General features: G+C 43.1%; 1 protein-coding gene across 1 annotated transcript in view; it reads right to left on the bottom strand.

Annotated features, from left to right (window-relative positions):
- ELP1 (elongator acetyltransferase complex subunit 1) overlaps window positions 1-26,862 on the bottom strand; it is a 32,920-nt gene that overhangs the window by 5,494 nt on the left and 564 nt on the right. Inside the window, exons 2-32 of the mRNA XM_068176490.1 lie at window positions 26,004-26,156; window positions 24,368-24,449; window positions 22,388-22,468; window positions 21,617-21,702; window positions 20,956-21,055; window positions 19,982-20,072; window positions 19,374-19,497; window positions 18,672-18,762; window positions 17,384-17,614; window positions 16,940-17,110; window positions 16,246-16,345; window positions 15,430-15,609; window positions 14,526-14,632; window positions 13,939-14,042; window positions 13,046-13,099; window positions 12,843-12,948; window positions 12,046-12,161; window positions 11,248-11,321; window positions 10,535-10,613; window positions 10,174-10,253; window positions 9,174-9,314; window positions 8,015-8,100; window positions 6,780-6,928; window positions 5,806-5,929; window positions 5,289-5,386; window positions 3,920-4,121; window positions 2,912-2,973; window positions 2,310-2,372; window positions 2,134-2,194; window positions 1,450-1,563; window positions 702-813 (exon numbers count right to left, since the gene is read on the bottom strand). Coding sequence (XP_068032591.1) covers window positions 702-813; window positions 1,450-1,563; window positions 2,134-2,194; window positions 2,310-2,372; window positions 2,912-2,973; window positions 3,920-4,121; window positions 5,289-5,386; window positions 5,806-5,929; window positions 6,780-6,928; window positions 8,015-8,100; window positions 9,174-9,314; window positions 10,174-10,253; window positions 10,535-10,613; window positions 11,248-11,321; window positions 12,046-12,161; window positions 12,843-12,948; window positions 13,046-13,099; window positions 13,939-14,042; window positions 14,526-14,632; window positions 15,430-15,609; window positions 16,246-16,345; window positions 16,940-17,110; window positions 17,384-17,614; window positions 18,672-18,762; window positions 19,374-19,497; window positions 19,982-20,072; window positions 20,956-21,055; window positions 21,617-21,702; window positions 22,388-22,468; window positions 24,368-24,449; window positions 26,004-26,156 — 3,422 coding nt within the window. The remainder of the gene's footprint in view (window positions 1-701; window positions 814-1,449; window positions 1,564-2,133; window positions 2,195-2,309; window positions 2,373-2,911; window positions 2,974-3,919; window positions 4,122-5,288; window positions 5,387-5,805; window positions 5,930-6,779; window positions 6,929-8,014; window positions 8,101-9,173; window positions 9,315-10,173; window positions 10,254-10,534; window positions 10,614-11,247; window positions 11,322-12,045; window positions 12,162-12,842; window positions 12,949-13,045; window positions 13,100-13,938; window positions 14,043-14,525; window positions 14,633-15,429; window positions 15,610-16,245; window positions 16,346-16,939; window positions 17,111-17,383; window positions 17,615-18,671; window positions 18,763-19,373; window positions 19,498-19,981; window positions 20,073-20,955; window positions 21,056-21,616; window positions 21,703-22,387; window positions 22,469-24,367; window positions 24,450-26,003; window positions 26,157-26,862) is intronic.

Raw genomic sequence — 26,862 nt, 5'->3', positions numbered from 1 at the left:
CAATCACAGGAAAGCAACTTCTTTCATAGACCAGACCTACTTGCATAATGTTCCCAAGTGATCCACACACTCTGATGCTGAATACTAAGGCTGCATTCTCCTTCTGTTTACATCTGGTCCACAAGAAAAAAGTGTCTAAAAAGTCCACATTTTCCCCACAACTGTATTCTTCCACAATTCAGCCAGGGAATTCAGAAGTGGTCCCACAGACTACACCAGCCTGTTACACATTCCACACTGCAGCTCATACTCTTGAGAGTACTCAAAAACAATGCACACAACCACTGTGGGAAGACATTGGTATGAGATTTAGTAGCAAGTCCCATGCACCAAGCGCAAAATCTGGGCCAAAGAACACAAGACATGGACAAGCTGTTAATTTTTGAGAGGCTCTGCCCGTGTTCTGTGTCTAGCTTTCTGCAAGCCAGCCATTCTGGCCACATGCCCAACATCCATGAGAGCCAGAACCCACCCAGAGTCTGTGTTACCAGCTCCTCTGCTGTTCCTGTTGCACTAGTAGTTTCTGGCTTTTTCTGCTCTTTCCCTTCCAATGAGTGTTAAAATAACCATGAAATGCCGGTAATTAAAGGAGCTACAAGGCACACACAGCTGCAAGGAGGAGCACACCAAGCATGAGCAAGCTAACCTCCTGAATGCTGATGCCAGAACAGTCACTACCTGATTTGAAGGCAGATACCTACGCTGATATTCTTGAATTGCTGTGTGTGTATTTGCTGTTCACGTCACTGGCTGTCACAACACTGCTGGTTTCAGAGAAAAGCTCCAATTCTGGGCAATTTGGCACTTCATAATCTGCAAAACATGGTAACAACTGTCAAAGTATGGAAAAAGGTCAGAATTATTTAAAGCTTTCTGACTAATCTGTGCAGCTTGCTGGCCAGAGTCATTCTACCTGCTGGTGTTCAGGAGCCTTATGGCTCCCAACCCCACTGAGCCAGCACACAAGAGGAAACAGTAATTGTGAGAACAACACTGCTCCTTTGCCCTGGTGGGGATCGTGATATTGAACAGCACAATCAAAGGGATGACAATCTCAGTGCAGCAGATCTGGACTAGGACACAGCATTCTGCTTTCAGAGAAATTCCCTGAGCCTGTGTCAGCTAGCAGGTGAATATGCCTATAGGTACTTGGCACTGTCTCACCCAGCCAAGCTGGTACTGTGGAGATAATGCTGTGTCATTTTGAAGAGCTTTCAGGTGCATTTTCATTGCGTGAAAGCTGTGACCCAAGGAAGAGCTGAAAATACAAGAGTAACCGCACTCCAAGTATGGAGTGAGGAGGGCTTGAGAAGGGTGCTGTTTTACTGCTGTAGATCCCATTGGAGCTAATGGAGAGCACAGCTCCATCAGAGCAAAAAGAAACTGCAAACAAAAAAAATTATCACAGTTACTTATGCAGGAGGAAGTTATATGCACTTCAATACCAACCCTGCAGGTTCTCACAGGCCTTCTCCTTCAGCTCTCGCACCACTTGCAGGCGACTCTTATGGTGAAGAAATGCTGTTTTCTGGGAATCTAGGAAGATCAGCTGACTTTTCTGAGCTGACCATTAAGAAAATCAAAACATAAACATTTGTGCAAGAGAAACAGAAAAGCATTTTTTACACAAGCTAGCCTTCAACAAGCTCAGAAAAAAATCCTTCAACTCATAAAGCATGAAAAGGAAGAACAAGCTATAAAACATTCTTCCTGTGAGGTAGAATAAAGCTATCAAATAATTTTTTTATTTCCAAAAACTACTCATCAAAGCTTACAGGACAGATAGCCATTTTCCTGGTCCATAGCTCTGCTGCCACATGTGCTTTGGAACAAAGACTGCTCTACTTGTTCATGGACGTGCAGACACAGATCTCTTTGCAGCTTTTGACTGTAAGGTCTGGAAAAGCTCCAAAGGAGCCTGACTAAGCTAAAAAGATCCCATGACGCTGCAGGGCTTCAAGATGCACTGAGGACAGCCAAGTGCAGCTAAGTGAGCAGCATCAATTAGGTGGAAGCAAAGTATCCTTCCATACACCTTCCAGTACTGGAACACTGTGGCTTCCCACAGACCCAGCAAAGATCTTCTTTAGCCTCTATAGCACAGAGAAATCTTAGATTCTTGCACAGACTCACCTTCCAAAATAGCAGGTTTCAAGTTGGTTTCCAAGATATCCAGTCTACCATACTTGTGAATCTGGATCAGGGAAAGAGAAAGTATCATTTAAGGATCTAACCTACACCACATCCCTCTATTTTTGCACTCTAAAGATGTATTTCCACTTCTGTTCTTGTGGTTTGAAATGTCTTACCAGTCTCAAAGCCTCTTCCCAAAAAGCCCCTTCTAAGAGCAGGAGAACAGCCTCTTCATAGTCCTAGAAGGAAAGAGCAACCATGGGCTGCTGCTGCTATTAGTAATACATGTTCAGATAGAAGCTATTCAGATGAGTATTTCTACATAGCAGTATCACAGTGAAGAGAGGTAAACACTACTTTGCCAGCTACTTTGAGGTGTTGACATAAAAACCCAAACAAGCAAACAAAAACCACACAACAACTCGGCAAAAAGTTATCCCACAAAAGTTCTCCCACAGTAAGGGGAAATCCCTCTGGAACTCTGTCTTCCTTATTTCAGCCCTCATGTTTTGGCTCTCTGAGACAAAAGCTTTTCATACCAAAGCATGGGAGGATTCACAAGTGGAAAAACTCAGGGACACAGCATTTATCCCCATCCTGCTCATAGCATCACCCAGGCCTGCTCTGCCCTCCCCAAGGGAGCCCATGGCACAGACTGTTTTGCTGTCAGCATGCACAGAATCACATGTGGTGCAGGAGAACAGAGAAAACACAGATGTGTATCTGACTGAAAATACTGGGCAGTCCTGGGCCACAGGCAGGAGGGAGATGACATTACCTGAGTGTACTGCTCCAGGAGTATGGCTGCCTCTACATACTTTCTCTGTTCGGCTAGTTTTCCTACAAGAAAAAGTGGAGCTTCAGCTTTTCAGAAACAGCTGGATTTTGTGCCAAAAAACTACAAAGTAAAGGAAAAATCCCACTCACTGAGACACCTTCTATCTGCTCATATATATACTCAATTGCTAAATTACAGCTGTAATTACAAAAAGGCACCATAAAAAAGCATTAAAGGCATGAAAGATTTAAATCACATTAAGTGACAGAAAAAGCAAATACTGGAGTATCCAACTCTGGAAGACTAGAGTTCCAGAAGCCATACTCCCTCTGTGTTATGTGGCCCTTCATAAACTCCGCCTCTGAGTAAAGATTCTCTTGCTGGAATAGATGAAACTTCTCTTGCTGAAATATACACCAGGTCCACAACACCCCTCATGTCTGACATGTGCTAGTGAGTACATATTCTGTGACCAGCTACCTTCTTCTCCTTAGGACAACATGCAGCTTTATGTATCAGCTGGTCCTAGCTGCTAGCTGGCTTCAAGGAGAAAACAAGATGCAGTTCCAAATTATCCAATAGCCTTTAAGGTTGGTGAATAGGCGCAACACCTGCACCAGTTAATGTCTAGAGGCCTCAGTTACATCAGACACTTCAGCGCACGTCCATTCCTTGGAGTTAACTAATGAGGCAATTTGGAAGAGCAGTCTGGCAACCAGCTGCAAGGGAACAATGGAAGAAGCAGTTAGCACTGGGCAGCCAAGGGCACGGTTTGCTTGGCAGCTCCTGTGTTGCGTACCAATTCAGCTTCAGCATCTTTTGGCTCCTTTGAGAAACAAAGGTCATGTGCAAGTGCGCAAACCTTGGGGAAACATGGGATCTTTGCTGTCATTTAAGAAAAGCACTGCTGAATACTGAAGTTTTCACTGAATGTTAGGAAAAATTGAAGTGAACCAAAAATAACAGCAGCCACTCTGCTCTGCACATTTACATCTCTTCAAGGCCTACCTGCCATGTTCCGTGCCAGGCTGTACAGCTTATCCTTTGTGTAACCAAGCTGTGATGCCATGCACAGGGCTTGTTGCCAGCTGCCACTGCTCTGAAAAGCATCAAGTGCTTTTGCAAAGATGCCAGCACGAGCAAATATCAATGCAGCCTGTTCATACAACTGCTTCTGAATCAAATACTCCCCATATGCATCACTGATATCCTAAAAGACAGGGACAAAAAAAAAAAAAAAAAAAAAAAAAAAAAAAAAAAAAAAGAAAAGTCAGTAGCAGTCCTCCATTAGTAAAAATTAAGGGGCCATCAACAAAAGCCAGCTTCTCCAAGGAGTTTCCAAGCATGAAGTTTCTACCCCATTTCAAACTATATCAAGCCAAGGGCTGATGATTAGCACACGGAGACACTTCACAGAGCTACAGCAAGTGACACAAAGAGGTGCCTAACCCTCCAAACCAAATGCTGGGTAAACTAGATACTGCAGGAAACCAGACCCTTCCTCCCCACCCACATAAGCAGTTTTTGTTAGAATGTCTGTCTGAACCAACCCACTTTAGGAAACAAACACTGGCACAAGGGAACATGCAAGCCCTGTAACTCTGTACACCCAGGCTACTCAAAGCTCACTATCTCCACGAAGAAGGGGCAAGTGGATTTCACTGGAAGGATACAGAGGGAATAATAAAATACTCCCAAGGAGTCATTCAGAAACAGACCTCCCTCATTAATAAAGACTTCTTTCTGCTTTCACTGTGCTGCAAATAGACCAATTTTCTCTATTTCCCCTCTCACTCGACTTCTCCTTGTACAGAGGCTTGTGTGTTGTGTATTTACAGTATCTACATTAGATAATATTAAATGCATTTACATTTTATCTCAGCCTTGGACAAGCTAAAGTTCTTCAGTAACACTGAAACCAATATGAGACGCTGCACTAGGAAAAAGCACATCTAAAAGTGTCCAAGTTCTCCAGCACTTTTCAGAATAGTTTAAGGATAACAAATTGTCCCCACACAACCTGCAAGCCACATAGAGGTCAAAACAGGGAGAAGTCTTCCTGAGGTTATGGGAGTTAGTCAGCACACTTCAAGATAGCGCAGCAGAAGAAACAGGACTTCCAGGTGCTCTCTGAGTCACAGGATCAAAGGAATGACAACTACTGATGACCAAGCCACACAGGGTTAGTGCTGAGAGTCATTCCAGCGGTTATCTTTGAAGAGGGTCTCAGACAACACTGGAAGAGCAATGACCTAAAGATCTTGAACACATGCAGCTGCAGTTTCATTCCTGCCCTCATGCAAGGTGCTGAGAAGATCCAAACACACGCATAAGGTAATATAAACCTTTGACACTGCTTTGTCACAAGCTTACGCACCTTGTACTCCTGAGTGCTAGAGGGGTACAGCTTCAAGGCCTCAGAATACAGATTCTGATCCTTCACCAAGTTCAGAAATTCAGAGAAGTGTTCAGGACCTGCAGAAATAATTCACTTTTTGTAAACATTAAAAAGAAAGTACATGGCCCTCCTGGCTCCCACACAGTCTGGGTTCACAACATGGAGAAGCAACTAGAGGTGCCTAGGTGGAAGACCACCCATTCTCCTACTGTAAAACCAAAGTGTTCACTTCCTTGAGGTTTTGCCAGAGATATTAACCAGGCACATCTGACTTGAACAGGAACAAAACAAGACTTTGTGTGCTTCATGACCACAGAGGAGTAAACATTTCTTCCCGCACCTACTACAGTACAAAAATCAAGTAGCAGAAGTTCACCACACATTACCAGATGGGAAGATGGTCTTGGGAAATCCTTCTCTTTCTTTAGCTATTTCACCTCAGAGGCTCTCCAAAATGAAAATGTTACACTGCAGAAATCCTCCTTAGGACACCTACCACATTTGCTGAGGTGGCCAAGAGCTTTTGTGTATCTCTTCAAATGTCTGTCTATTGTATATCGTTGATAATTGGTTTCCATCTTCCGGAGGGTATTTAAGAAGGGCAAGTATTCTTTTGGATCCTGCAAAGAACAATAAAAACTGCAATTGAGCTAATCTGCTAAAATCCTTATTTGCCCCCATCTTCACCAACAGACAGTCCCGTATTTGAAAAAATATGACAATACACTAAAAAAGGCTTTTTTCCTCCAAATGTAAGCCATCTTAAAGAATCAATTTGTGCATATATTCTTGTCAAAAATTACTAACTTGAATTACCAGGCTCCTACATGGACTTCAGCAGTATCTAAAGGCTGCTAAGATTTAAAATTCAAGTCTATGTGTCATATCAAATGTTTTCTATTATCTATGATTATGTATAAATTTGCAGCCATAAAGTTGATCAACTTCCCCACACCAAGGGTCATAAAACCTGTTAACACAAATAGGGTGTTCCAACTGATGGACAGCAGAATTTGCTGTATCATTAGGAAACTCAGAAGATGCAGATAGGCATTTCAGTTCAGAGATTTCACATTAAACCCACATGAAGACACATGCTATTATAATGGGAACTACTAAATAAGCAAGAATAAAGAGTACAGTACTGAGAATGGAAGGTATGCAGTCACAAAACTTCAGATACCGATCCCTCTCTTCCCCAGAGCTACTTTGCCCTGCTGCTCTAGAACAGCACTGTTTCATCTTGAACACAAATAGATTTCCAAAGCTGTGTTCAAGAAGAACCAAAGGACGTAGAGACATGACACTTGCCCAACATCATCCCAAGCACACATAGGGCTTCTGAGCAACTGGAATCCTGCCTGGATAGAGAGCCATTACTAAGAAAACATGCAGGCTGATCTGCAGACTACAAAGAACCTTTGAGAAAGTAGAAAAATAAGTTCTTTAGCTGGAACTATAGGCCAAGACCTTTTGAGACTTTTCTGCCACCATGATGACTAAATCAAAGTCATACGTCCCCAAGGAATAATCATACAATTCATTGATATCCACAAGGAAAAGCAGGTACTTCAGTGCTTCTTCTGCACTCACAGCTTGCACATCTGGCGTAATGCTTTCTGCAACAAGATAAAGCAGCATATGACCTGTTACACCACCAGCAGTGGAGCCCTGCTGTGAGGAAAGGATGCATCATCAAGCACAACCTTAACATCAGAGATGTCAAGCTGACTAACAGCTTGCTCTGTCTTGCAGAAGGGTTACTTTGCCTTTAATGGGCAACTTCAAGGACCATCCCAAGCATAGCAGTGAGTGTGCAACCGTGATGAACTCAAAGGATCAGTACAGAATAAAGGCAAAGTTTGCTAGTCTGGGATACCAGAATCCAGAATAGGAATTTCCTGTTCCATGCTGGGAGAACTAGAGCTCCAACTGGAAAGTGAAAACAGGTCCAACTCTGGGGTATCTGCCAGCAGACCTGGTCAAAAGGGTGAGCTGAGGGTGTGTACAGCAGCTATCTTAGCTGATATGCTGCTGTACCTAAAGACACAGATGGTTTCAAGTCCATTTCTGGTTTTTGGCTTGCTCCATAGACAGCAACCTTAAAATAATTTTCTCGGTGAACTGTGCTAATGATTGAAATGTTGAAGAACATATCCAGTGCAGTATCTCAGGGTGCAGCTGCACTGGGAGCTGCAGGCTGAACTTTGGGTGGTGAGAGCTCCAGTTTGAACTGCCAACCCCTTGCATAACAAAGGGGACAGGGACCTGTGAGACACTGAGACGTGGTAGGAGCTGAGGACCACCAGATTTTTGCAGGGATAGACTGCAAAGGTGTAAAAGTTGTCACAGGCCCACGGGTTCCTTTGTTCAGGGTCCTTCCTCAGAGGCACCACCTGGAGCTGCTATTTTGTCACTTAGTTATGGCACTGAGACTAAATTATATTAAGGATCAGGATGCCTGAGACTTTGCTATGGAAAACCTGAGGTGGAGCTGGTAAGGAATCCTGCTCTGAATGTGAGTGTGGGGGATGTAGCTGTGGGGGGTGGTCCCAGCTCAGGTGGTGCAAATGTCAGTGTGGCTCCTGGATGGTCAGATGGGGAAGTTTCCCCCTTAACAGTTTTGGTTGGACAGAGAAGTTTCCTTAATGTAAAGCCCCTGCAAACCACCCATTTTCAAAACTTCTGAGTTTCTGATACAAAACCTCGAAGATCATGAACCTTCTGGAGAGCAATTTCCAGCTCTGGAGGACTTTTCTTCACATGTGCTGTCAGTATCGATAGGCAGTATCTGAATAAAAGAAAGGAGTGAATGAACACAGCTTATTCCTTTTTTAGCAAAGTTCATGCAAGTTCTAGTTTATGTCTTAGTAAAAAAAATAAAAATGAAACTGCTCAGGCACTTTGATCCTCCTAGAGGAAGGCAGCAAACATAGGAAAACAAGAGAATATACCAGAAAAGTTCTTTTACTCAACATGTCTTCCCAAACATGTCACAAAGCTGGAGGTGTGTTTTGAGTAGAATGAAACTTCCTTTACCATGCCAGCCAGCATGATGAAGGAACTCTCTCTGAGAAAGTTCAGAGACCTGGACACGGTTTTCCAAATGAAATCTGGCACAAAAATAGCCTTTAAAAAAAAAATGGATAGCTTTCTGGGGTGTTATTTATGCTTCCATACATCTCAAGTTTATTATTTCAAAATAGCTTTCCCAGCCAAGCAAATGCTCTATTTTCTGAAATAGTTTGCTGGCTAGTGTCTAAATTCTCAGGGCACAGCAGCTTGCACTTGTCGCTCCCCTCTCTACTGTTTAACAACATTAAGCTGTCAAAAGTTTAGCACCATTTCACCAGGCACTGTTATTATCACATTTTCCCAGCTTTTACTTTGTCTGGTGTTGATTCATCCAAGGAGGATGGTTACCAAAAAGGTAATCAATCAGGAAAACTGAGCTGATAATTTACAAAGTAATTCAGTGTCAAAATGAACAGTTGATATCTTTCCAAAGGGCCAGATGCTTCAAACAGTCAGCAACTCACCAAGATGAAAATCTTGCTCATGTCTCCATTCCCACACAGACTGATCCTAAATTGAGTGTATCTCCTAATCCTTTGTAAGCATTCTGCATCCATTTTTTTAATTCTGGTAGTAAAATGTTGGTATGCTATCTATGGAATTATTAGATGTTTCCAGGACAGCATGCTCAGCAGAAGCAATGCATGGTACAGTTAATTTTGTGGAGCACAAGCTCACCTCAGAGAACCTAGGGCCAAATAACTGATGTCAAGGACAGCTTTGCTTCCTGCCAATGACTTACTAGAAATCTCTCTAATGGTTCCTTCAGTACAGTAAGAAAGTGCTCACTTTTGAGGGTCAATGCGTTCCATGGCAACTCTCATCACATCACATATTAGGTTTACTTTTTTCTGATCAGGATGCTGGCATGGCTGGCTGTTACTGCTACCATTCAGAGATGGGTACATACTCTTCGTGAAATCTTCTTCTCTGCATAAAAACAGGTAATGTGAATAAGGGCACTGTCCACCACATAGCCCAGAACAAAGAAAATAAGGTTAAGGAACTCAAATGCATGCAGAAAATAACTACTCATTAACTGCCACGCTAACAGAAAGCTCTCCAAAAATCTGTCAGTTGAAACTGATTGTCAGCCAAGACAGGCATTAAAAAAAAAACACCTAAAACTGGTCAAACAATTACTTCAGTGGCACCAAAAAATCAGAAGGCAAGATTTGCAAGATACAGCTGTCTTCCACTAAATCCACAATGGATATATCCACTGAAAAATTCAGACAGATATGCCATTTGCTATCATTTCTGGTCAGGTCAACACTGAAAATCAAACCAAACACCTAAGTGATACACCAGTTCCTACACAATTACTGACTTTAGCAAGCTTGAGAAGTCCTGAAACTACTGAAACTACTATCACTGTAAAGCCTCATAACTGAGTCTTTAAGAAAGAAGTCAGGGGACTTGGTTTGAGGATTGATCAAAGCAAGTATCTTGGTCTCAGACTAGATACGCACTGCCACCTTGCTCCTCTTTATGAGGGAACAAAACTTTCTCTGCTCTCATTTACTGCTCTACAGCAAACCAGCAGAGAAGTCAAAGCACTCAGATAATGTACTAATTACTTGCTACAAAAATCTAATGGCTGCCTGCAAACTGGAATTTCCAACAAGACATGCTATCCCTGAAACTACCGAGCCAACTCAAGCCTTTATGACTCAACACGCCAGATTTCTGATTCCTTGCACCCACACTGAAGAGTTGCCAATATATTGATAAAATAATGTACCACCAGTGATTACGTGTATACTTCCCTTTGCAGACTAATACTTACTTCAGTTCTGTGAAAAACAAGTTGATATAGTTCACAGAATCTATTTGCCTGATAAAAGTTTCTGTGTTTTCCAGAAATACCTGAAATGAACAAGAGTATTACCACTGATATTCTGAACAGTAAGAACATGTACGTCAAGTGTAAGAATAAATTCAGAGACCTTGTCTGAAAGTACAGGATGAAGGAAATGCTACATTCGATATGACTGCACGATGATGTTGCAGTGCAGAACAGCCATCACTGCTGAAAGCAGAAATGACAGCACCCCCTACACTTTTGAGTGCAGTGAACAGTGCACTGTTCAGTGGATTCCAGGGTAGATTAGTATGGCAAACAACACAGGAGAGCTGGGCAGACTTGCCTTGGGATTGTGGTCGTAAAGAAGATTGAGGTTGATTCGCAGCTTCCTCATACACTGAAAAGCTTCCCTGAACATAAGCCTGGAGGAATGAATCAAGTGGGACAGTTTACTTAGTGGATCCACTAAGATGCAAACAAAGGCAACTTACTAGAGCTAAGCACAGAACCAGTGGGATGAGAACGGCCTACACAATAAGCTGTGTAGATAGTCATCCAGAAAAATGTGCAAGGTCAATACTGTTCATTGCTGATCCTTGCAGTGGTACACACCAGCTTGCAAGGTTGATGAAGCAGTACAGAGCTTAGATTATTTTTATCTCCATTAAAAGAGTATTACATTTTGTATCAATTTCCCTTTCAGAAAATTTCAATGTAAATGAATTCAGTAAAAAATGGTAAACAGCCAGCTTAATCCTAAAGTGATTGAGATGTCTGGAGAATGGAGCAGATGAAGATTTCTCTCACCCACGCAATTTCAGCACATGTAGATGAAGATTTCTCCCACCCACACAATTTTCAGCCCTTCAGTGGTGAAGTGAGAAGTGCCTGGCACAGCTGAAAGCTAGACTTCTAGGTGGTCACACTAGAAACAGTTTTGTTCTCTCTAACAAGGTCAATTCCTCTGAGTTTAGCCTCCCTCTCCTTTCCAGGTCAGTCAGCCTCTAACAACTCAGACTGCAAGAGGGAAGACAAGAATATAGCAGCATCACTTACTTGTCTAGCCACTTCTGAATCTGGGCAAGAACCAGAGCACGGTGGTGTATGGTCTCCAGATTTCCTCTTGGCATCTATAACACAAGACCCACACAATTACTTACTTTAGTTACTCTGCCTACATTGTGGGAAAAGTGAGGACTGGCCAATTTCTTAGGCCTTTCTGCTACTTGCAAGTGCATAGGCCTGGTTGCTCACTTCAGAGGACATGCAATTTCAACAACTGTGGAAAAATGCCTGAACATTCTCTCAGTCCAGAAGCATTCCTTCCTTAGAAGGTTGGACTCTAGCCAACTAGGCATGACCCAGAGCAACCCAATCAAGTTTTCATGCTAGCCCCGCTCTGAGGAGGATGTTGGACTCTACACCTCCAAAGGTGCCTCTCAAATTACATCCTTCATTCTGTGAAACTCTGGCAGTTCCGAAGAATGAAGTCAGCAAAAAACTAAGTGCCAAGGCTAATGTAGGGCTGCTAGTAAATACTAGGAAGTGATTCATGATGAGACGCCACAATATGTAGCACTACACTACCTCAGCCATTAGGAACTTGAGTAGTCCTTCCCAGTTCTGCACATACCTATCTACCTCTACTGAACCTAACTCTCAAAGGCATGCTCAAAATCCCTCTGCATCCAGCCGGCACCTGGAGATTTGTGAATTGCTGTGCTGCAGCACTGTAGAGCAGTACTACCAGCTTTGCAGCACTGCCTAAACTGTTTGCAGGTTGGCCAGGTGTCCACTGTTACAGGCCCCTGCACATCCTGATAGCACGTCAGCAGACACAGGCAGAGCACTGACCTGCAGCACAACCTTTGTGTCCTGGGGAACGACGGTGACGATACGTGAACCTCGCTCGACCTTGCGCAGGGTCTCGATGTTGGGTGCAGCAGCACTGCTCAGGCCAGCCTGGAGGGCTGAAGACATATGCATTATCAGCATACATGGCACATGCAGCACAGTGCCCCATTTAGGACCTCCCATGTTGTAGGAGCCAGGCAAGGTTGTACTGGACCAACCAAGCCACCAGTACAACAGCCATCTTCAGCAATTCCTGATAGGACTTGCTGAGTGCTGATCACTGCTGAACCTGTACACAAAGCAGAGCTGTGTCTTCTGCACAACAGGATGACAAAGCTCAACAGCCCAGATAAGAGTAGCACTGAAGGATGCAAAAGGACCAGTAAGTTATTGTCCTGCCTTTACCAAAGTCATCACACTTCTCATAGCCAGACACCAGCAGAAACTCTTTCTACAGTGATCCCCTTCCTACCACACACCCTCAAACAGCACACAGACTTCTTTTGAATATGGAGGGAAGGAGAGAATGCAGGGCTAGGCTGTTGGAAACAGTGTAAGGGTCAAGTACAGCACAAATTCTCTTCTTTTTCTCCGTGAAAAACACATGATATATAGTCAGTTCCCTGAGCTCCTTGCTCTCTGGTAGTTTTCTGAAAGCAGCTCTCTTACTCTCATCTCTTTAACACTTCCTTTGAGATATCCAAATACAGCAGGTTTGGATGTGAAAAATGGGGACATCTTGTATTTCCAAGACAAATACTACAAGTTAGCAACAGGCAGCCAGTGCTGATATTTACCCTTCACTGACAAGTTCTTCAAGCAGAAGCACTGACAGGTGTGCAAGTTGGTTGTCACCAACAAAAACTCATTGTATGTTGCGAATGATGTGATGTTAGAAGCAACCTGTAAAAAAATGAAGTTTATCAAAGTTTAGACCAGAATACAGAAGCTGCCTTTGGCAGAAGAAAAGGGCATGAAACGAGGGGCAAAAGCTTTGTACCTCAATATCATTAACAAAAAAACGGCATCGATCTGTGAGGCCCAAGATCACCTCCTGCAATTAAAATAATGACAACTATGAGCTATCAGCTTTACAACCTCCAGTCTTTCACAACACTGAAAAGCACTAGATTGAAGTACCTTACAATTAGGTAACAAGTACCTCATGTGACTTAGAGAAGAAGCTGCTGTTGGATAACAGCAGATCAACCAACCTCTCTTTCAGGAGGACTTAAACTTACACATCTTTAAACACTGCTGGCTGAAAATCCAGCTTGGCCTACCCTGTAACTGCACAGTCACAAAATGGAAGCAGAAGCCATGCTAGAAATCTAGGCTCTTCTATTCAGCAGCACATGGTCTAGGATACCAGAGGTAAAGCTCCACTACAGAGCAGAGCAAAGCAGCTTCCTACAGCTGGATGCACACTGAAGGAAGTAAACCCCTCAAATACCAGCAAAACAGCTGGTCATTCTTTAAGCTGTTGTAACTATGAAGAAACCATCTCTAACAGAAAAAGAAAAACAGAAGCAGAAAAACATCTGCAGTAACTCAGTGCAGCCATATTTGCTAATAGGTTAAGTTCAGATAAAACCAAGCAAAACAGTCCTTTGAAAAAGAGTGCGGTAGCAACTGCTAGAAATCTCCAATTTTAATTTTCTCACTCTTTAATGAAATTATTTGTTGTATTCATAGAATGGGGTGATCAGGTGTTAACTGCAATTCACCAGAAATGCTCTAGAAGGCAAGGGAAGGTAAGCTCTCAGCTCTGCAAAGGGCTTATGAAGAACATCATGAACAAGTATAACTGGGCCCTGGGCAGAAGACCATGGTGTACTTTTGGCACAGAGAAAAACTGAGTAGGGAATGTAATCTGCTTGCAGTCTCACTTACTTCACCACTGATCCTCGTGATGGAAGTCTGCACACAACGGTAGGGGAACTGAACAGCAGAGTTACTGCTACTCCGCCAGGGCTCAAGGACTGGAGGAGAAGCCTCTAAGGAGCAAAGAAGATCTAATTGTTTTCCAGCCAATCAAAACCTCAGACATTAAAACCACATCACACGTATCTTAAGAAAACCAGAACTGGGAATAAGCCACACTATCTGAAAGAGGGGAGGAATGCTGGCACAGAAATCCATGACACAGCAGACAAGAAGGTAGTAACTTCCAGGGGCTCAGTAGTGCCTTTACTCCACTATGGAATGAGACAGAAGATCTATGGATGTGGCAGTCAGTCAGCACTGAACTTTGTATGTACATATTCATGTGTATATACATAAAGTTACCTTTAATTGAATTCTGACACAAATCACTATTTTCATTCAGCCCATTTCTGGGAGGAGAGGAAATATAAAAGCAGCTCCAGCTACACAGCAAGAGTCACTCAAGTCCCAGAAAGTCAAATAATCTCAGTAAACCTTTTAAGAGATGCAACAACTACACCTAAGACCAAGTACTCTAATAGGGCCCAGCTTACCCCACAGGTATTTTAGGATTTGTCTATCAGTCAGCTGCAGAGCTACAGTTTTGGTCACTGGGCTGCAATACAGGCTGATCACTTCTCCATCTACAGGCACTGACAACCTGATGCAAGACAGAGGAAATACAGAACATAAGTCACAGCAGATAACACGTAAGCACAGACACCTCATTCCTGCCTTTCTTCTAGCCAGATGAAAAGATGCACATTTCCAGCATGGACATACTTTGTTCATGTAAAGATCTCCTGCAGTCTTCTCACACCTATGTCAGCTGACAGTGGCATTGCAGAGCACCAGCAACTCCAGCCAACAGGCATCTGCCTAACTGTGCTGGTCACTGTCTGCACTGCAGCACTCTGCAAACACACCCCTCTTTTTCTGTTCTACAGTTCACATGCAAATCATTCTGTCTTTGCTGGGTGAGTGCTGCAGAAGCAGCTCTCCTGATCTCTTTGGGAACCATATTTCTACGCCCCAGGTGGCTTTCTTTTGTGTCTGGTTTTAGCTCAACTGGCCCCACAAAGACCAGCAGGTGAGGAGGAGGAGAGCAATTTCGATGGCTACTGGTCCCCTTCTGGACCTTGATAATGGTGGGCAAAGGAATGGAGGAATTCAGTGTCATGTGCCATCCCCTCTGCCCCAAGGGCCTCGAATTCTAAGGAACAGAGGCATCGGGTACTGATACAGGCATGCTTAGCATGCACCCTTGCCAGGCTGGGTGTAGGCATTAGGACTACAAGCAAATGCTGACCAGTAGGCAGCTTCATGAGCTGTTTGGTTCTCCCATCAGAAGACAGCCAAATTCCTTAACCCATGGCCTCCAGGCTAGTATGACACTTAATTCCTTCTAGTCACTGTCCGGAAATGTTGTCAGACTTCAGCCTGACAGATCTCTAGTACCGTAAGTTCAGGCACTCTTCTTCAGCTCCAGCCACGTGAGGCACTGCAGTCAGATGATGAAGGACAGACTGAGCGGCATGCTGACCTTGACCAACAACCAGGAAGCTGTCATCTGGCAGCCAGGTGAGAAATTGGAGCCCCAGAGGATTCACCACTTTGCTGCTGCTGCTCACATCAACTCTGTCACAAAATAGGAGAAGTTGGGTCACAAATAGAACCTGATTTCAGTAGGCCACCTCACTATAGAGGCAGAGGACTTCCTAGGCACAGCCTGGCTGTTTAAACACACAGCATGGCTGGGAAGGTTCCAGTGCAGAAACACAGATACCCAAAGCATGAATCCTGCCATAGGCTAAGCTGAAGATAAAGGATGAGACCTAGGAAGCTCCTAGGAAGCTCCATCTGTTTTCCCTAGGTTGCACTGCTTCCATGCCAACTATCTCTAGGAAAAACAGAGGGCGTGGTGGGATTTTTAACCTCATCACTGTCTCTGCTATGCAAGCAGCTCTGTTGCTCTCTGTGTTGTGATCATGGGCCTGGGCACTGCACCATCATTCCTTTGTGCACCAGGCACAGGAAGGCACAGGAAGAGATATCTCACTGCTGTCATTAACAGTCACTGGTTCTGCTAGATTGAGACAATAGTAAAGGGCCTTTCTCAGCACTAGTTGCAGACACACTGTCAACAAAATAAAACCATTTTATCTGACAGCCTCTTGAAAATCTTGAGAAAAGTGGTAAGAGCTGTGACCTCTAAAGCATCCAGTCAGGTACAACCCTCTTCTCCCCTCTACAGCTGTAGTTGTTCTATATTACCTGTAGGTTTTATCCAGGTATGGTGTTTCCACAGCTGCTTTAAAGCCATTTCCTCCCACAGCTCCAAACTTGACAGAAGGGTCATTCACTGTTCTCTGACCTAGCAAACACAAAGCAGAACAAAGCAGAGTTTATAGAGCCACCCAACAGAGCCCCTTCCATCTTCAATCTTCTCAAAAAATAGATGCTTCATGGAAGTATTAAAAAAGTCAGAAAATGCCATCCCTACTTGTACAGCCAAAACGTAATTCCCATTAACAGTCACTTTGAGGAAGGCAGTCACACTCCAACACTGCAGTACAAAACAGCTGTTTCCTCACAGCACACTGCATACAGAACTGCTTTGGGAAGTGCTGGGTGCCCCAGACAGGTTCTCAGACACTTCCCAGTGACAGTCAGCATCATGCCATCAAAGCAGCTTATGCAAGACACCATGTGCTGCACTCAAGCTGAAACTAAGCAGAAAAACCAGCACAATTACATAGTCAGTTGCCAAACACTGTCTTCTCACAAAGTCAATGCACCACCAAAACGCTTCTATGTCGCTCAGACTACTGGAAATGAGAGCAGAGCTTGAACTCACACTTAAACCAAGTATGTCTTGTGTAAAGATTTAAGTGACCTTACTAGTCTCCCAAGGTATTGTTCTCAGGAACACAGGGTTTCTTTTAACGGGGTTGCAACATGCTCTCACCGTATCTGTACACAGAGATCCTGTTATCAGCATCCAGGACAGCCATGTCCCCACTATGTTTGGGATCTGTGTGAAATGCAACCTGATTAACTGCCTGTTGGAGCTGGAGCTCATAGGTACACATGGGTGGAGGCACCACAGCATGCTGGAAGGCTGTGACAAGCACTTTATCTGTGGAAGAAAAGAGAAGAAAATCCAAGATGAACCCCAGTCCAAATGTTAATGAAGCTCTTCTTGGATTCTTTATTGGAAGCAGAAATAATGTTACAGGAAAATTGTTGGTGTGCTCTTAGTGGTGTCCTCATTGAGCTAACCCTCAAGCATCTATCAATTACATGGATCCCTCCCTAAAAGTGTTGTAGAAACAACTAAAAGAAGAACTGAATACAAAAGGCTACCCCACCTTTTCAGACCCCAGAGCTGGAAAGCTGTCCCACTGCTTACCTCCATCTATAACAGCCACATTTGCCATATGTTGACTATTCTCCCCCAGCCCATGGTCTGTGGTCCAGTGCCAGTCGTAGAAGAGGTAATGCCAGCCCTGGCAGAGTATATGTAGTCTGTACAGGTTCTCTCGGTCCCATAGCAGTGACACCAACTGATTTTCCTCCAAGCTACCGAAGTGTAGACTTTGCTTTAGGTACCAGTGATAGTTCCCTGTGGTCCACAGCTGAACTGCAGAAAAACAAATAGTTACTACAGACTAGTATTTGAGACTCAGCTCAAACACTCCCTCCCAACCACCACTGCCCTTAGACAGGTGGGTTAAGTGCAATTAAAACAACAGTTCTAGTCTTCAGCCCATGAACTGTGTCATACAACATACAGCACAAGAAAACAATACACTGTGCAAAAGTCAATCCTAAAATTCACTGAGCTACTCTTGTGAGACCCTTTAAACAAGTACCCTTGTTTAATGAAGGGCTCAGACCTTTACTATTTCATTTGTACCATTTACAGTTACAGCAGCCTGGAAGATGCTTCAAACTCAGGCTGATCTACCAGTTCTTCCTCACCAGCTGAGCTGTTTTTGGCTGTGGTAGTTAATTTTCTTCACAGTACCAAGTATGGGATTGGGTTTTGGAGTTGTGCTGAACAGTGTGGATAAGTGATGTTTCAGTTATTGCTGAGCAGGGCTTACAGAGAGTCATGGTCTTTTCTGCTTTATGTACTGCCAAACTGGCAAGGAACCTGGAGATGCACAGGTCAGGAGGGCACACAGACAAGACAGGTGACCCCAGCTGATTAAAGAGATATTTCAGACCACATGACATCATGTTCATATATAAAGTGAGAGGAAGAATGAGGAAGAGCGGGATATTTGGAGTGACAGCATTTTTCTTCCCAAGTAACCATTACACATGGTGGGGCCCTGCTGTCCTGGAGATGGCTGAACACCTGCCTGCCCACAGGAAGTGGTGAATTAATTAATTGCTTTGCTTTTTATGGCATGCATGCCTTTTTCTTTTTCATAGTAAACCATTACTATCTCAACCCATGAGTTTTCCAGCTTTTACCCTCCTGATTCTCTCCCCAATCTTGCTGGTGGGGAAGTGGGCAAGTGACTCTGTGGGGCGTGGCTGCTGTCTGTGGTTAAACCATGACACCAGCACAGCAGTCTCAAAGCCACTGGCAAGCCTCCACAGTGTCTCCTACCCTGCAGGTAAGTACCTACTGCTAATGACATTTGCAGGCAAGCGTTAAGAGCCAGAGCCTCATGGAGTGCTCTCACCATAAGTGTTTGGGTTGGAGTTTTCCACCTTCAGGTCTTCCAGCCATATAGCCAGGACTGTAGAATCTGCATTCCAAAGCATTTCGTTAACCTGCAGAAACAAACATGGCTCTTGCTGATATTCTTGCTCCCAGAAAGTTTACAAGACCAGGAGGTGCTCCAACAACAAAAGGTACATCGGCTAATCTACAGAGCCCTTGTGTTTTGCAAAGCTCCTGACTAGGCATCCTGAGAAGACCACAGATGAAGAGGACACAAAAATGACAGCAGCCTTCTCTTTGCTTTCCTTGACACTGAGTTAAGCATCTGCCAAAAGACCTCTCAGCATCCAAGCACAGAAGCTGAAGTAATGTCCTAGCAATAGCTTCTCACTTATTTGGGATAATACGAGTATAAAACCTCACTCTTGCAATGGCTGACATGCTGAAAAGTATTTTTGAATCATTTGCCTAGTGTAAAGTATATAGAGCACAGAAGTACCCCAGGGCTACAATCATCCTTTACTACATGTCTTTGTACTACAGGCTTGCAGAGGGCATTGCATCTTCTCCACAGGCTTCTTCATTGTTCTCTTTTCAGGTCACTTCTCTCATTAGGATAAGCATGAAGTATTAGGTGAAAAACCTCTTCCTAGAATTTGGAAGAGATCTAGTCCTTATGTCCATTACACTCTCATCAAAGAAGCCCAGACAAGGAACTTACTTTGACCTGCCCCTTCTGGAAAGGGAGGGTGAACTCTCCATGAAGAAGTCCATTCTTTTCCAAAAACACTACATCATGTCTGTTGGGTTTTTCTTGTGTAGATGCTATCAGGTTTCCCGAGGGCCTTAAAAAAGCCAAATGAAAATTCATTGCTCACACAATCACTCACTGTCATTCTAAACCCCAGTCATCTCACATTTTTTCCAGTGATATGAAGAAAAAGGCAGCAGAGGATGTATTTTCCTCAGCACTGTTCAGTCAGTCATAGATCCAGCACAGATCAGAGCTTATGTTACCCACAGGTGACCCAATAAATGTCAGTACTAGGAAAGGAACCTGTAATATTTCTTTTTATACAGCTCAGCCCAAACCCACTTGACACTGACTCTATGTAGAGACTCAATCCCTTCTTCCCATTTGTGATGCAAGTATTAAGATTTCCAGGGTTTAAAGGGCTACTCTTCCTCATGCTGAATCAGAAGGCAACTTTCTTCAAATTTTGGGAAAAAACAAAATGTTGAAGAAATTAAAATTATGCTGATCAAAGACTGTGACCAGGGAATAACAAGCACCACTGCTGTCAGCATGCACACTGCAGTACTACTCACTTCCAGGACAATGCTTGTTCTAATCCTGAGATAGGCTCACTTGTTGACTGCAGCACAAGCTCTCTGCTCCATACCCGGACCTTCCGAGCACCTACAGATTGAGAGAGCAATGAGACAAAGGTCTAAGAAAACTGGGAAGAGACTTTCCTAATGTTATGAGAGTAGAAGAGCAAATTTTGATGCACATGTGTAAAAAGGAGATTTCTCTTGTACACCTTAAGGGCTAAGAATTTATTCTGTGTCAGGCAGTTCTCCAATAGAAACCAAGTGACTAAAAGAACTGTGTTAGGAATTTCAGTCTGATGTAGTTCAGTTATAATCATTTCTCGCTCCAGCTTTCACCATAGAAATGTTAAAATCTTGCTATAAATTTACAATCCTCCCTAATCTGAAGTACTGAAGGTAAAAATCCAAACAAGTGGAAGAGCAGTGCGGTTTGATGCAGTTCATTATGTTAAACAATACATTTAAACTGATCAGAAAGTAGTATTTATCAAGGAAAACATCAGTTACAGTCTTAGAAGTAATGCATATGCTCATCACTTCTTTAACTTCAGGGCAAAACCAAGGGAAAAGTATCACCAGTATCAACAAAAAGGTGTGCAAGGCTAAACTCTAATATAAGGGACAGCGGGTATATGAACCCAAACATATTAATCTATTTGGTATTGAGAGCCTATCAGGTATTGTTTAAAGCTTAAGTAGGTGAAAGAAATAGTTCAGATAGTATCTGCAAAGTAGTACTCCCTCCTGGCATCTCAATGAACTGAAAACCAAACCACAAAGAAAGTATTCAAAATATCATGTCTATAAAATGGCTCTGAAAACATCAGAGCAGAGAAAAGGGCGCGGAAATTGCTCAACTCACCCTCCCTTTAAGTGGTCAACTGATCACAAACATCCTTGCCTTACCTAGATTCTGCTTAAGAAGCCCTTTACACAGGCTGGTATTTCAAAGAAATGGGGTGCCATACCTGTCTCTGGACAGACAGCACTCACTGCAACAAACTGCCCGTCTCCTCTCCACGTCACCCGAGGCCTGCCATCATCCCAGGCTGATGCTGGTAACACTTCCTGAAGTCACACAAAAGAAAGTTGCATCAAAGCTTGGGAAGGCAACTGCTGTCTTTGTCTAAACAGACTGCTTTTTCAAGGGCCTTAGGATGAAATCCATCCATTAAAAAGTGTCAAGTCTAGTAAGTTAAAAACTCACTATTCATAATGTTGTTTTAGGAAACACTAGAATTAAAACTATTTAATTCACTCTGTTCCTCCTCCAACTGCATATGACTGTCTCTTCACATGACCACACACTATCCTTCCCATCCACCGGGGTCTCCACTTACAGACAGCAGTGCATAAGCTGGACACATGGTGAATTGAGATTTGCTCAAGATAAATGCTGGAAAGGCTGCAAATCTTACTTTGAGCTCTCTTTGAAAAGTAAGTACTCTCTGATGCTTGCTTGAATTCAAAGAAAGATAAAAATGTGTGATTTCAGACAACAGAAACACATATGAAGAGAACTACCAGAAAGGTGGTGGCAAATCAGCATCACAGGAGTAATAGAAACTCCCTTTATGCATGTTTTCCCTGAGAGAGCATCGGCTTGACACAAAAAAAGCAGTATAATACCGTCTGTTTGCGATGTGCTGCCTGTTTCCCTTCTGATCCATGGAACTGTGTCTCCTTTTTACCCCAGCCAAGAGCAACAAACTTTCCTGAAGAAGAAATAATCCTTGTAGTGGAAGATTTACACATAATACCTTAACTACTGTGCACTATGTACACAACCACAGCCTCAAAAAACCCACACCTTTGTGGATGCTACAGTCTGGTCAGAGAGAGAAAGCCAAATAAACTTTCCCAGGAACTGTTCTGAGGGAGTTTTGAGAAGGCTGAGAGAAAGAATTAGAACAATCTTGCAGCTGGTGTTTTGAACAGTTATTTTCTCATAAGATGTTTACCAAAGGGCGTCTTCTTAATTAGCCAGTGGTGACAGGGTGTTGATTAAATGACCAATCAGGTCCACCTGTACTGGAATGGTGTACAAAAAGAATGGGTTTCTACTAAAACTTGTATTGGCCTGCTGAAGAGAGCTAGAGTTTGTGTCAACTCACTCCTGTTTCTGACTCAACGGTGACACATTTTCTCCCCAGATTTTATTCTAAAAACCTGCTGGGAAGTTATGTAGTCTAGGAAGTTCTTTGGTACATGGAACTTACTTAAATTTATGCTGACAAGTAACAACATTGAATTTACCCTTCAGCTGTCCAGCAGCATTACTGTCTAAATAAAATGTCTCCTGGGGCCTCGAAGTGCTCAGCTCCATTTCCTTACTTTCCACGTGCTTACAACGTATCAATTACATCAGCTAGGGCACCTTCATTTCAGTGCACCTCTCACCTTCTCCAAACCCATCTTGGTGGATTTGCTTCTCAGTAATTGGTTCAAAATCCCTTGTCATCATGATGAGTGTCTGCTGACCTGCAAGGCAGATATTAAATACAGTACTGGTAATGGTATCTGCAGCAAATAAAAACTCAAGTGTTCTCCTGTGTGCTCCTATTGCTCTGTCATGGACCTGAATACAGAAAACATGGTACTAGAGAGAACATATCCTTCAAAGCATGAAACCTCAAATTGGAACAGAACACTTTCAAGCTTTTCTCCTCAAATATATGCTTCCTGGCCTAACCTTAGTAAGTTTTTCCATGTTCCAAACAAATAACTGGTTCCTTTTCTCTGGAGATATGAAGGACTAGAAGGTGACTGGGAACAGTCACCACAGATTTATGAAGAGGATATCATACCATCCTGATAACCTCCTACAATGAGATGACCAGATTGTGGATATAGGGAGAACAGTGGATTTCATTTATCTTGACTCTAATAAGGCATTTGAGGCTGTGTGCCACATCATCATGGACAAATCCATGAAGTACGGGATAGATAAAAGGACAGTGAGAACCAGATGGAACTGCCAAGCTCAAAAGCCTGCTAGCACTGTCAGTAAGTGCAGCTCAAGGTCAGTCACTGGCAAGCCCCTAGACACTAGGGGCCATGATTAACATCAGCCTTAATGAAACAGAGAATAGGACCCTTTGCAAGTTTGTAGATGACACAGAACTGAGAGAAGCAGCAGGTACAGCAGAAGGTTGTGCTGCTGTCCACAGGGACCCTGTCATGTAGGCAAGATGGGCTGCCCAGAACTTCACAAAGCTCAACAAGAAAAAAAAGTCCTGCATATGGAAAATAATAATCTCAGGAACTAAGACAGACTGGGAATCAAGTGGCTGGAGAGCAGCTTGGCAAAAAACAATTAACTATGCTTCCTGAGGCTCCAAGCTGAACTAGCTAGCAGTATGCCCTGCTGCACAGGTGAACAACAGCATCCTGTCTGCATTAGGAGTGCTGCCAGCAGGTTATGGGAGGTGATCTTGCTCCTCTACTCAGTGCTGGTGAGACACATGGAATGCCGAATCCATTTCTGGGCTTCCTAGTGCAAGACAGACAAGGACATACTGGAGTGAATCTTGCAAAGGGTCAAAACGATGATTGAAAAATGTGTCGCATGAGTGGAGGCTGAGACAAGCCAGACTACCCTGGAGAGAAGGCTTCAGGGGAATCTCATCAGCATGTATAAATATATTGTGTGGGAGGTGGGGTACAGTAAACAAACACAGCCACATGGTTTGCAGTGCTGAGGGATAACACAGGAGGCAATGGGCACAAACTAAAATACAGAAAATTCCCTTAAAACCTAAGAAAAGGTTTTTTTTTTTTTACTCTGAGGGTGGTAACAGATAGAAACAGGATGCCCAGAGGGTTGTGGGGTCTCAAATTAACTGGGCGAAATCCCCAAACAACCTGCTCTAGGTAACACACATTGATCAAGGTGGTTGGAATAGGCAATCTCCAGTTTCCTTTCAGTCTCAAGCACTCTATGATTCTGTTTTGTCTGAAGCTAATTTTATTTTCTAGATGAGTCACACCTGTAGTTAATCAGGGCCTGTGACACATAGATTTCATACCAAAGGCCAAGAAACAGTTTTTGTTATGAAGAAGCCAAATGGTGATACAAAGGAGTCTTTATATTTTTGAGGCAAGATCAAATGTACTCCCTGGGAAGATTTTAAGGACTAAAAACTCTTCCACAAAGCAGCTTTTTGGGCCTAACCAATTTCTGCTTGGATCTCCGAAACAGCTTATGAACCATGAAATGGAATCTAACATATAGGATCTGGTAGAATTTTTTTCCACTTCAAGTCCTAGTCCCAGTTTTGTAACTTTTTTGTCCTCTCTCTCAATCTTGGTTATGTTTTGTGCTTTGGCCATAGAGATTTTCACTCCTACAGCAGAAAGCTTACAGGCTGCTGTTGATACCTGTTACAAGCAAAACAAGCTCTTGGTCAGGACTCCAGCTCATCACACTCAGACCGCTGTCCACACTTCCAACACATTCCACCTGCAAGACCAAAATAAGATCACAGGAAAATGAGTGCAGCACTATCCCAGCTCAAAAGCAAACAGTGACCAAGGGAAAAGAAAATTGCCTCCTACTTAAAAAAAAAAAATCAAAAGACTACCTTCACACTTTGTGTTGGACAAAACAAAAGACACATTTATGACTAAAAATGGTTCCAGAATGTTTATGAATGACAGCCCAGGTAATGCACATTATACCATACACCATTTTAGAAAGAGCTTTATTCTGCAAACCCATATGGCCTGATAGGGCCTGTCATTACACTGGTAAATATTCTTCAGTAACAAAACACAGACACAATGATTTGTGAGAATTCCTAGAGAGTTCCAACACACAGGTAAACTCTTGACTGCCTGTGTATGCTGAACTTGACAACTGTACATACCTGCACCAATGTCAAAGTTTATGGAAAATTGGGCTAGTCATGAGCAAGTAATAGCAGTAGGCAGAGAACTTTTGTTATGCATGGTTACCCTGATTTGCAAAAGGCATGGAACATAAGAACAAATACACCACTTGTGAGATGATGCCGTTCAAGGAATTAGGCTCTGGTGTCACAATCTTTACAGGGAAGAAAAGTGAGACTGGGCACCTGTCAACAGCAACTATCACTCCCATAGAGAGGGTTTCAGAATAAGCAGAGGAATCTTCCAGACCTCTTTCTTGGTGCCCAGACTGCACCAAAAGAAGACTGGAAAGTAAAGCAAAAAACCAGAAAAGTAAGCCAAAACCCCACAAAATAAAGAATCTGAAGTTAAACCTGCTCTCTGACACAACTATCACTGCAAAAAAGTCTCCTGCATCACAAGCTCTGTTAATTTCTATTCCCTCATGACATGTTCTAAGTTGCAATACAGGACACATTCTTCAGATACAGCTAACTGCATATTTAAGTGGTACCTGCAAATCAAATGCAAACATGAACCAAAACAGACAGGCTGCAAATAACCACAATTTTACAGCTAACCCAGACAGACCACTATCATCTCATGCCCACTTAAACCTGCACTGTTGGACTGGTACTGTGGGAGCTGATTCAGATTTCAGAGGGTGCTGTTGTGGTGTTAAGTGTCTTGCTAAAGATGATACAAATCTGACAGCGAGGAAGGAACAGAAAGTAGTATCTCGGTTTCTGCCATATCCTAAGTCATGCCAATGTGTATCAACTGATAACAGAATGGTAGCTATACAGTGGATTATGAATGGATTACTTTATTGTGTACCTAGTCTCAGCAATATCCTGTTTCTGTAAGACTCTCCAGCAGATCCTTTGCTCCTGGAAGCCCAGCAACTTAGAAGACCCAGGCTGTGGACAGGTAAACCATCATTTCAATTCCAGTTCTTTTACAGAGTATATATTCTGCCTTTCATCATTCCCAGGGCTACCACAAAAAACAGCTTGGCTGCCAAGAGAATGGAGACCAGCCACAGCTCAGTATGCAATAAGCGTACAACTGACCACTAAAGAAATCCTAAGTGTTACTCTCTCCTCTGAATTTCCTTAGTACTGTTGAGTATTTCATGGCATGTTACCTGTTCCGTGCTCAGATTGCACAATAGGATGTCTCCAGCTGCTGTAGCAACACACACACTCTCCTGCTCTGGAAGATCTTCAATGCCCACAATACAGCCACTTCCATCCTCAGGCAAGAACCCATTCACAGTCAGGGAAACTTCTCTTGACACCTTGATATAGAAAGGCCAATGTCTTACTAATTATACATCACCTCCTGGGATTTTTGCAGAAATGACAGTGTAAAAGACATAGGTATATTTCATCATACTGCAGTTACACAAAGCACTACACATTAGAAGAGAGTGTGTGAATGGCACCAGAAGAAAGCCAACTTGCAAGTACTTATCTTCACTTACCCACAGGATAAGATCCTCTTATGGCAAAAGTGATAGAAGAAAAAGAGAAAACCCACATATGGAAGCAAACAATACGCAACTTCCAATTTACCCTGCCAATCATCTTTCAACATCCTTTTCAAAGTATCAACATTAAGAGGTGTATGGGTACCTGCTTAAAGTGTCCCACTGCTCTTAAGGGGGCGTGCAGACTACTAGACTCAGCATAAAAAACAATTTCTAAGGAAAATAATTTGTATGGTTAAGATACAGCAATATTTGAAAATTAAATCCCTAGAAAGTGTCCAAGTTTTTTTCGTCAGTTAATTTCAGAACTGAATGTACTGAAGGAATTAGATGCCTCACAGTTGTACAATGAGAAGAAAGCAACCCAGCTCTAACAGGAATTCATGACTCAATAGCATTCTATTACTTTAGCGGTACGTGGGGGTTCCCCCCCGCGTGCAAAGTTTCTAAAGCTTCCTCTTGTACACTTCACTATCTCTGTGCCTGCTTGGTTCTGTTTTGTGAACTTTTCGGG

This window comes from Anomalospiza imberbis, chromosome Z (assembly GCF_031753505.1).
Source record: "Anomalospiza imberbis isolate Cuckoo-Finch-1a 21T00152 chromosome Z, ASM3175350v1, whole genome shotgun sequence".
Classification (NCBI taxonomy): domain Eukaryota; kingdom Metazoa; phylum Chordata; class Aves; order Passeriformes; family Viduidae; genus Anomalospiza; species Anomalospiza imberbis.
Note: the sequence above shows the minus strand (reverse complement) of the source record. Positions and strands in the feature narration are given on the sequence as shown.